The following is an 11,440-nucleotide window of genomic DNA, read 5'->3' as shown; positions in this document are numbered from 1 at the left end:
TTTCCCGTATCGGCAAGCAGGTGTCCTCCTCTTCCGCCAGGGCTCCCTCTGGTGTTGGCAAAGTATTTACTGCCTCAAGGTATTTACTGCTTGCTTGCTGCTGTACCGACACAGCACCACAACAGATTGCAGGTAGACAACCTGGGACCCTGGCACACATAAATTTGTAGCAAACTACCCACCTACCCCCGGTAGTTGAAAAGGATGTTTTAGAGATCCCTTTAGTGATCCTATACCTACTTCAGCTGCTCGTGAACAACTGCAGGAGCCAACACAGCACAAGGAACCCACTGAGCAGATTCCATTTTTCCTGTACTTTTTTCTTATTTAAAAAACACCTGGTTTCTGTCAAGCAACCCTAATGTATCTTCTTGGTGATGTATTCAGCATTTCAGCAGGAGGCTGCATAGTTACAATGATCACAGGATTCCATGCACATAATCCAATTATGAGATAGCGATGGTGACTTACCAGGAAAAAAATTCAACTATTTGGGTATGCTAGCATACCGCAAGTTGTCGTTTTCCAAGTTTCAGCCCTATCCTCCATCACTCCAGTATTTAAATAATTGCCCAAGGTCAGATGCTGCTTGGATTTGCTAAACATGCCCACACTAAGATGGAACCGGCCATTTCATACACTGCAGCTAGGGATCGTGACATCGAGCTGTTTAATATATTGTAGGACAGTTCTGCTTTTCCAGGATCATCTGTAGCAAAACAAACACACTCCTTGCATTTAAATCAGGACAGATTGTTGAGAAAACGAATACATCCTACAGCAGAAACAGAAGATCCTTCAGCAACGTGTGATAATGAGGGGAGAGGATTTAGGTAGCAATCCTTTGAGTAAGACCACGAACAATGAAGAAGAAAAGAAGAGTTTGGATTTGATATCCCGCTTTATCACTACCCGAAGGAGTCTCAAAGCGGCCAACATTCTCCTTTCCCTTCCTCCCCCACAACAAACACTCTGAGGTGAGTGAGGCTGAGAGACTTCAGAGAAGTGTGACTGGCCCAAGGTCACCCAGCAGCTGCATGTGGAGGAGCGGAGACCCGAACCTGGTTCCCCAGATTATGAGTCTACCACTCTTAACCACTACACCACACTGGCTCTCAGAGTCCTATTTTCATAGGCCACAACATCTATGTGACAGGGACAGTCGTACCTTGGAAGCCAAACGGAAGCCATTCCAGAAGTCTGCTCCACTTCCAAAACTTTCGGAAACCAAGGCGTGGCTTCCGATTGGCTGTTCGGGTTCCAAAGAACGTTCACAAACCAGAACACTCACTTTCAGGGTTGCGGCGTTCGGGATCCAAAACGTTCGACTCGCAAGGAGTTAGTCAACCATGCTACGACTGCATTGTCCAGATTTTTGTACCCTCAAATGTATACATTTGTGTTACATGTCTGCTGCGTAGGACCTTCATGTGCGACTTCCATGTCATCAGCAGCACCAGCACCGGGGAAGCCTCCAAGTGTCATTTGACAACTCCTTTCAACCCCTACGCAGTAAGGCCCAATGGTCAAGGATGGTGGAAGCTAGATGTCTGCCAGACATGGTCAACATACTACAAAGACAGCAATGGCATAAGTTGTGGCATATGGCATAACATCCCTGAAGTGCTTTTCTCATTTCCTTCTGCAACAGCCTGGTCACACAGACATGGTACAAAAATTAAGTTACCAATTATGTAGTGCAAATGGAGCTTCTTCCACTACTTCGAGTTACACTTGTACCCAAGACTCTGCCCTGACAGCATAAACGTTGTGTTTAGGTCTCCTCTCGTCTCCTGCAGATGTGGTTTGGCCTCCTACCTGTCACTTCAGGGGAAAGAGCCTCATTTTTCACAGAGTGAGAGACCACCGCTGGTTCTCACCTCCCCCCCCCCCCCAAATGCAGCATCCAGATAGTCTAGTGTGTGGGCTTTCATGCTCAGACCTCTCAACTGCAGCATCCCAGGTGGTCGTTCTACAAGACTTGACTTCCACGGTGCCCGAAAGAGATCCCGGTTAGGAAAATTACATGGCCAGGTGTTTGGTTTATCTTGACACACTTTATTCTGCTCATATTGATGGTTTCAGTGAATTTAGCTTGTTTATGCAAAGGAAACAGAAGGTGCATTATGCCAGTTAAGATAAGGGAAGGCAGGACAAGGAGGAACAAAGCACAGTATGGCTATCTGAGGTCCCGGTCAGAGGCTGCCCTAGCTTAGGCCATTTCTCACTATATAGCAAGCCTTCCGGCCTCTGCTGGCTGCTCTTAAGCCCTTCATGATGGAAGAGTCGACACCAGCTGTGGCCAACCTCTTGACAAACGTGCTCCACCCACAAGTGCAAAGCATGAGAGAGAACCACGCAAACACCAGCTAGGCTGCGTACGCAGGTTCCTTCTACCAGGGTGCAGGTTTGACCGCAGTCTACTGAGCAAAGGATCCGCACGAGCACAGCATGGCTGCTGCAGGCAGGCAGGGACGTGGACCCGGCTGTGCTGTAAACTAGGCCTGCAAGATCTCCTGCTCCTGTTTAGGTGCTACAGTCTTCACCTACGACCTACAGCGTTAAAGATAGGGTACATTTCCAGGGGGTGCTATGGCCTACGTTTTAAGTACAGTGGTACCTTGGTTCTTGAACTTAATCCATTCCGGGAGTCCGTTTGACTCCCAAAACCATCCAAAAACCAAGGCGCAGCTTCCTGCACTCAAGAGAAAGCCGCGTCGGATGATCGGCTTCCGGAAAACATTCACAAACCGGAACACTTACTTCCGGGTGTGCGGCGTTTGGGAGCCAAGCCGTTCGAGAACCAAGGTACCACTGTACCTGGGTTCTTCTCCCTTCCCACTTTAAAAGCAGCAACCCCCTTCTAGCTAACACTCAAGACAGAGGACGCAGACTCGTTCTGGGTGGCAGAGGAGTGTTTGTTGGCGGAGATTAAAGAGTACATGAGCTGGTAAATCGACACATGCCAGAGGGAAAAAAATATTACGGCTGTGTTCCTTACGAAGACAGAAACCACACGTGCGTGAGAAAGCGGCTGAAGTCCTCTGCATAGAGAAAGAAAGTCCCTTGCTTTAGGCACAGAGGGCCTAGGGGAGGGGGGTAAACTTTTTTGCCCATGCATAAAGAGATGGAGCAAGTGGAGAGGTAACAAGGGGGCCGGGGGGGGGGGAGAGAGAGAGCAAAACATACAACATCCATGAGAACAGACAAGGAAAGCAAAAGAAAGCAGCCGGGAGGGCTTTCCTCTCAATACAGACGGCAGCAGATCAAAACCAAGATCTTGTCCGGAAGAGATCAAGAGGCCTCTTTAAACACCTTACTGTGTTTCCTCCCCAAAGCGACAGCAGCATCACAAAACACGGACCCCGGATCCTCTTCAGGCGTGTTGCGCTTCCGCCAGCACAGCTCCGCTGAGACAGGAGAGGTTTATCCAAACCAGCAGGGAGCTTCGGCGTTCCTGTTCTCCTCTAAGCATCCCCCGAGGTGGGGGGAGGTGGGGGGAGATCAAGGAGATGGGCTCTGCAAATGAAATGCTGGTGCGTGGCAGTGGGCATGCAAAAAGAGTCAGCACCTTCACAGCATGCTATGGGGAGAGTATTCCTGGGTTAAAACATTGAAGGGCCCAGATCATATTGCTTTGTCCGAGGCCGCAATGGAGCCCCCAGTCGCTAGTTGACCATTCCTGTCCTAGAGCATTGCAGTCTCTCTATCTCCTTCCACCCTTCAACACTGTTCTCTTTCTGGCCAAACTCTGATTGGAGCATATTGGGACACCCAGACGCCTCTCTCTTCCCCCACCCCTCTCTGTGATTGTGCTTCATAGCTACGCCACTTCCTGTGTCTTCGACTGGCAGGCAGACCCCACTCTAAAGCAGATTTAAAACCCATTTGCACTGGGCTTCTCTTCCAATCAGGATCAATACAGCACCTCCATAGCATGTCAGGTGGCAAAATAAGCATGAATTCATACACACATGCTCACCACTGGGAGCATCATTAAGTGATGGCCAAAAACAGGAGTGATGAAAGGCATGTATGTGAATCTGCATTCAAGCGGTCCCTGGAAACACTGGCATTCTGCGTAACCACCTCTGACCCAAGAAGACTAAAAACTAGGTGAGAATTCAGGCCTGACATTGCACAGCAGGCCTGCGTTTTAGAAGGAAACCCTTCTACGACTCCCTAAGAGGCAAAGAGGGACATGCTGCTACTGTTTTGCAGCAGGACTTGGGATCCAGCTAAGCAGCAAATAGTCTGGGACTTGCTGTTTGAATAGCAAGCTCCATCTAAGTGCCGGAGTGTTCCAGCAAACCACATGGCCACAGAACTGCAAGATGCGCATATCTGACCCTACTTCTGACTATCCTGGGAATGCAAGCCTCCAGGAACGGTGCGCTTGCTCCCCGGAGCACAGGAGACTGGATCAAACCAACATCTTTCCTGCTAGGGTTCATGAGGCCAAGTGTTGCTCGAGGATTGCAAAGAGATGTCCCGTCTTCATAGGACCAGAATTTCTGCAGACAGAGCAAACACCATGAGCTTATGCCTCACATTAAGGGAACACTATCCTGGGGTCACAATATCCAAATCTTCTCCCTGGTGCTGGGGGGGGGCTCGCCCCTCCTCTCTCCTCCCGCCACCTGTAGAGATGTAAGTAATGCTGTCCCCAAAGCAAACACACGGCAAGAGAGGTGCAAGAGAAGCGGACACCTAGAGTAGGCCTCAAACCCACGAGCGTCACTCAACCACCCCACACATTTCCTCCTCTCGTCCCGCTGCCACCCTCCAAGGCGAGGTGGCCTGCTCAGAGGCTGATGCAGCAGCAGCTGTGAAGGGGGAATCAACTCAAATCTGGAAACAGTGCATTAAAGTCTCGTATGGAAGGCAAACGGAACCAAAAGGAAAACTGATGACTAAGCCAGAATGAAGGGAGAAAGGAAAGGAAAGGAGGAGGAGGAGGGAGGAGGAACACCTGGGACTGGAAAGGGAGATGGGGAAAGGAGGCTGCAGACTGGGGAGGGAGGGGGGAAGGGACCACATTCTCAGGTAAAAAAGTAGACTGGGGACAGGAAGCAACAGAAGGAAGAGAGGGGAGAGAACAAGAGGGCATGTTACACCAAGCCTCCCACACTGAACACAGGCTGAACATCCAAGGAAAGGAAGGCCCACCCTTATTGTCATGCCTCTGCCCTCATCCAGCAGGCAAAACAACCCCATTATCCTAGAAGGCACCAGGGTCACAGAACTGCCGGTCTTCAGCATCACTCAGAGGAGAGAGGAAGCAGGTAGAGTTTTTCACACCCACAGGCCGGTGCTGTTTATCCGGTGCTCAGGGAGGGGTCACAGGCCCAGTCCCCCCTGGCTCCCCCTTGGTACTTACGTGCAATTGCGATGACCACAATGGCACAGATCACTCCCAGCATGATCATCATCTGCGGAAAAGAGTCACCGTGAGCTCACACATTCCTCACCAACACAGCACCCTCACTAAGGTGGGCATTTTAAAAGATGCCTCGTACCAAGTGAGACCGCACGTCCGCAAAGCCCAATGCCTCTTACCACCAACCTGGCGCCCCCCCCCCAGCACTGTAAGTACCCATCATCCCAAGCACTGGATCTGCTGGCTGGGGCTGAAGAGAGCTAGGAGCCCAGAACATCAGGGAGAACATCAGGTTGATTAAGGCTGGTCTATTATAGCTGCCAGGGATGCGAGTGGCGCTGTGGGTTAAACCACAGAACCTAGGACTTGCCAATCGAATCCCTGTGACGGGGTAAGCTTCCGTTGCTCAGTCCCTGCTCCTGCCAACCTAGCAGTTCGAAAGCACATCAAAGTACAAGTAGATATATAGGTACCACTCAGGTGGGAAGGTAAACGGCATTTCCGTGCGCTGCTCTGGTTCGCCAGAAGCGGCTTAGTCATGCTGGCCACATGACCCGGAAGCTGTACGCCAGCTCCCTCGGCCAGTAAAGCGAGATGAGTGCCGAAACCCCAGAGTCAGTCACAACTGGACCTAATGGTCAGGGGTCCCTTTACCTTTTATTACAACTACCAGCAACTCTCTAGTTTCAGGCACAGATGTTTTTATTCCCCAGCCCTGCTACCCATACATATATTTTCTCTGGAAATTCTAGGCATTGAACCTGGAATTCTCAGAGCATTCATTCTACTTCCAATAGATGGGCCCTCCCCCTCCACTTCAGGGAACAGCAGCACAATAGGACTGTGACTGTTGTCTCAATCTACCAGTGTAAAATTGCTGTGTGCTCCCCCTCCCTCCCTCCAAAGCTCACCTTACAGTTCTTCCACCAATACTTTCTCTTGAGCGCTGCTGCACTGCTTTCGAATACTTGAGCACCAGCTTGGAGCGCATCTGCTCTTTCATCTAATTCCGATAGCTTCTGGTCTCGCTCCAAGACTTTGTCCACATTCACACGCATAATATCCACCACCTGAATGAGAGGGATGGAGGCGGGGGGGGGGGGGAGTGAGAGAAGAAAAGGGACAGCTGAATTCACCTGGAAACGAAGAAAGCATGAAGACCCAACGAGAACAGCTCAGGAGGCTAAGCAACTTACTTCTTCCACCTGCGCTTGGGTCTGTTGCAGGCGGCGATTGCTGGTCAAATTGGGGGGTGCTCCAGGGGGACCTCCAGCATTTTCTTCCCCTTCTTGCCCCGTCCCTGGTTGCTGAGCTGGATCAGACCTGTGGAGGCATATTAGGTGCAAGAAATGGTCACACTAATATTAAAGATATGTAACCACTTGAAAGCCCTAGGATTAAAATGGAATGGCCTAGGATTAAAATGGAATTAAATTTATAAATAAGAAAATGTACAATAAGGAAAGCTATGTAATATGATTAAGACTGTGATATGGTCTTTTGAAACACTGATATTGGAAACTGCTACATATAATTACTAAGAAATTCGGATGGAAGAGATTCGAGGAAGTCAATTACTATGTTTATGAAGAAGGATGGTACTTAATTTTAATTAATTAAGTGGTAATATGCTGTATGTATCTTTTTTATTTATTGCTTGTCTTTATGTTAATCTTTTTTTCTATACTATATTTATCTACTGAAAATAATAAATATTATTGGGGGGGGGGGGAGAAGTGGTCACACATGTCTGGTGCTCGCCCCGAAGAGATGTCCCCAACCTATGGGGGAATAGGGACACTTCTGGAGAGCTGAATGACTGCTGTGGGCACGACAGAAGAAAAACTGTTGGTGCTCAGAACATTCCCATCAGCCTCCAAACAAGCAAAAGATTAACACATCCCTCCCAACAGATAAGACGCAGACAGAAGAAAGCAGGAAACACCCCACAAAAACAGGAAAGTCCCCAAAACAATACCCCCACCCAGGAAAAAAAAATTAAAAATTTGGAAACTTGGAGAGGCAATGTGCCTTGGTGGGCGCCAAGGGCGTGGCTGAGGACATCCAGATACCCACGGTGCCATATTGGGGCCCTCAGCCACAGAGATAAGCAACTAAACTGCAACTAGAAACGAGAGCCCCAAATGTTGTACTCCTAGCAGAACAGAAGGCAGCCAAAGGCATTCTAAAGCTGGAAAAGACGCAGAAGAGGGTAACCAAAAATGATCAAAGAGTTGGGCTACTTTCCCCATGAAGGAAAGTGAAGAGCACCCAACTGCTTTTCCTTAAGCCAAAAGAAAGACTCAAAACATGAGATGATTGCGCACAGAAGAGAGAAGCTTTTCTCTTCGTCCAGCCATGGAACTCAAGGTCACCCAAGAAGAACTTCAAGCAAAGGGTTGTACAAGACGCAGTGAAGAGCACTAGTTTAGATGGCTTGGAGCACAGATGGGGAACCTGTGGTCCTCCAACAGTTATAAGACTACAACTCCCATGATGCCTAACAACTGGCTATGCTGACTGAGATGGATCTACACGATTCGCTAATCTACATCTGGAAGACCACAGGTTCCCCATTTCTGGCTTAGAAGACAGATCTCCACATCCACATGCCATGACAGCCAAAGTAGACCTCATAGGAGGTCTCATAGGAAACATCTCTCTCAAGACCAGCTTGCTGGGGACAAACAGAGGCAGGAATCTTTGCCTCTATACCCTTCTTACAACTTCCCAGATGCATGTGGCTGGGTTACCGCTGGCCTGGTCTAGTGGGGCTCATCTAACGCTCTTAAGCTAGGAAATGCCACAGAGATTGCAACTGAAGCTAAACACGCCAATTGAGATAGAAATCCAGAATACCAACAGCTAATAAGCAACAATGCTGTCAGATCTTACTGCTGCTCAACTGGTTTTTGACCTGCCAGGGACACCTGGCCATGAGGGATAAAATCAGGGTGACACAGCTGGTATCATGGGCAAGTATGAGCTATGAGCCCAGGACGTCACCTCAGCAACAGTCTAGGCAGTTGTAGGCAATCCACTATCCGCCTAAGCATCCCCAACCTGCAATATGGGAGGACTGGCCGCCCTTACAAGGCTGTTGTAAGGATTCCTAGGATGTCTATGTGCGAAGCTCTGTAATACTGTGGCTGCGATTACACCGCCAGAGCAAACGTCGCAGCAAACAAGGTCAAATGGCTTCTTCAGCATCCAGGGAAACCTAGCAAGCTCCCAGGTCTGTTAAGGTGTGGGCAAACACAAAATAACTGCTGTGTCACAAGGCTGGACCGTTGTTTTTTGCCACGGGAGAAATTTGCTACCAATATCCTTGGGCTTTTGCTGCCATAATAATTCCTTCCTGCAGCGAGAGAGGAGAGGTCAGGGGAACTAGCAGTTAAGCCCCAGTTTTGAGAGAAAGGCTGGGCTTCTTGCATGGCAACTGTGGGCATGGAACGAAGGACCAATGACTAGTCTAGCACCATCTGCCATAAGGTGTTTGAGGCAGCACCACTGGGCAGCCATTGGTTGGCCCATAGATAAAAGGACATGGATGGAGGCATGCTTTCACGGAAGACGGCAAAGACTTCATAGTTGCAGAAGTCCAAAGGAAAGCAGAGAGAAAACTGCGTGTTTCTACTCTAAAGCACCCTTCTATCTCAAAACCACAGGTCTCTCTTTTCTGCCATCCCTCAATATCTACTACAGAGATCTCTAGGGTCAGCTTAATATAATTTTGCTGAGCTCTGACGGATTCCTCCACACACAAGCTCATGCAAAGGCGGTTTCCGCACTCCCTTCCCCCGCCCCTAGTGGCACATGCCAGGCAGAGCCGCCTCGGTCACACATGACACCCAACCCAAAGGTTTGGGCGACTTTCTGCTTTACCCCAACCGCAAAACCCGCATTGGCTTGACCACCGTCCTTTCGACCGTTCCCGCATATTTACATTCACACGTGCAGGCACCGTCACGTGCGAAATAGCCCCCCATAGCCGTCCCCGCGCATCTATTCCCTTCTTCCTAGCCCACACACACAACGGAGCCGCCCTTCGCTTCGCTACGAGCAGCCAATGTTTCGAATGGGAAGCGATGCTGCGGGACACGGGAGACAAGAGGGGAGAGCAGGGCAACTGCCGCAGGCAAAAAATAAAGGAGAAAAGCGCAGCTGGCCGGAGAGCCGCGGCCACCTGGGGCGGGATGCTGCGCCATCGGCGCCCCACCTGACTTCAGCCCCGGGCAGCCGGGAACGGACGGCGGGAAGGAGATCGGGGGCGGGGGCGGGAGCGGGTGCTGCAATGCGCAACTCGGCAGGTGCCGCAGCCGCGCAGGGGAAGGCGGCAGCGCAGCGCAGGACGGACCGCAGCAGGGCAGGGCGGGCTCCCTCACCCACCACCCAGCCCGGCTACTCACATGGCCGGCTTCGGCTTGGGGAGACCCCTTTCCTCCGGAGCGCTGGACGGAGCGTGCGGAGCGAGGATCGACGGCCCAGCCGGGGGAGCGTCCGCGTCAATGAGCCTCTCCCGCCGGCGCTCGACTGCTGCAGCAGGAGCCGCGCTGCTGCCCCGCGCGCTTTATAGGCGGCCGGAGGGGGCGGGCCCTCGGGCCCTGGCCACGCCCTCCATTGTTGCCGGCCCAGCTCGGCGAGCCAATAGGCGCTCACGCCGGAGCTTCTCTTGGCCGCCGAAAGAGACACTCCCCCGTCCGGCAGCCAATCAGCGCCCCACTCAATCTGCATACTCCAACGGGGCTCTCCTGCCTTAATTATTAGACGGGAGCAAGAAATCTCAGCTTCCGTTTGTCCGATGCTTTTGGGGTTTTGTTTTGGCCCCCAGGGCGGAAGCGGGAGAGTTGCATGTCGAGGTCGGGGGAGAGGGCGAAAGGAAGGAGTGATGAATGGAAGTGAGAGCTGGACCATCAAGAAGGCTGGTCGCCGAAGAATGCATGCTTTTGAATTCTGGTGCTGGAGGAGACTCTTGAGAGTCCCATGGACTGCAAGAAGATCAAACCTCTCCATTCTGAAGGAAATCAGCCCTGAGTGCTCACTGGAAGGACAAATCCTGAAGCTGAGGCTCCAAGACTTTGGCCACCTCATGAGAAGAGAAGACTCCCTGGTAAAGACCCTGATGTTGGGAAAGATGGAGGGCAGAAGGAGAAGGGGACGACAGAGGATGAGATGGTTGGATAGTGTTCTCGAAGCTACCAGCATGAGTTTGACCAAACTGCGGGAGGCAGTGGAAGACAGGAGTGCCTGGCGTGCTCTGGTCCAGGGGGTCACAAAGAGTCAGACACGACTAAACGACTAAACAACAACAAAAGGAAGAACACTGCTCCATCTGGTCAGCAGTGAGACTTCCGGGTTTCAGGCGGGAGTTTGTTATTGCATTCAGTTGAGCGCTGGATTTGGGCTGGAAAGAGGTAGACTAGATAAACGCGTCTTTTGCTGCAACCTGAAGAATCGTAGAGTTGGAAGGGCCCACGAGGGTCATCTAGTCCAGCCCCCTGCTGTGCAGGAGCCTTTTTGCCCAATGTGGGGCTTGAACTCACATTCTGCTGCCATGCTGAGCGCTTGAATGGCTGGCAAAGCAGCAGATTCAGCAAGTCGTCTGGCTGCTTCTGCTTTTTAGCTTCTCAGACAGATCTGGCAAGCCAATCTGATGTGATCCAACAAAACCGGTCATCTGGCAGAGTTGGGAGTTCAAAGGGCAACAACTCTCTGCCAGTTCCAATTAGGTGGCTCATATGCGTGAATGAATGTCCCCAGTCTTGAAGAAGCCATTGTAGGTCAATTCCAAAAACCCGTTAGGATGGCCGTAGTATTAGCACTGGCAGACAAGTAATTTTTAACACACTGATAAAAGATTATCCAACCTACCAAAGAAGCAGATACAACTACAGCACAACATTAGTGAATTATGTGTGTGTAATTGTAATATACAATATAAACTACTATAATATAGAAATAATAAAATATTTATATATACGTTACTGCAAATACTACGCAAATGTTTTTAATTATTTTTATGCAATTTTAAAAGAATAATAAGACAAGTTTAAAATGACT

At 50.4% G+C, this 11,440-nt stretch overlaps 1 protein-coding gene across 1 annotated transcript; it reads right to left on the bottom strand.

Moving 5' to 3' along the window:
* Positions 1-2,037: 2,037 nt before the first annotated feature.
* VAMP1 (vesicle associated membrane protein 1) lies at positions 2,038-9,953 on the bottom strand. Its single transcript, XM_083420903.1, has 5 exons — positions 9,790-9,953; positions 6,577-6,703; positions 6,292-6,450; positions 5,381-5,432; positions 2,038-5,059 (listed from the first exon to the last, which is right to left on the bottom strand). Coding segments are annotated over exons 1-5 (357 nt in total). The 5' UTR covers positions 9,792-9,953; the 3' UTR covers positions 2,038-5,042.
* Positions 9,954-11,440: the final 1,487 nt, after the last annotated feature.

This window comes from Podarcis tiliguerta, assembly GCF_965153285.1.
Source record: "Podarcis tiliguerta genome assembly, chromosome: 17".
NCBI lineage: Eukaryota > Metazoa > Chordata > Lepidosauria > Squamata > Lacertidae > Podarcis > Podarcis tiliguerta.
Note: the sequence above shows the minus strand (reverse complement) of the source record. Positions and strands in the feature narration are given on the sequence as shown.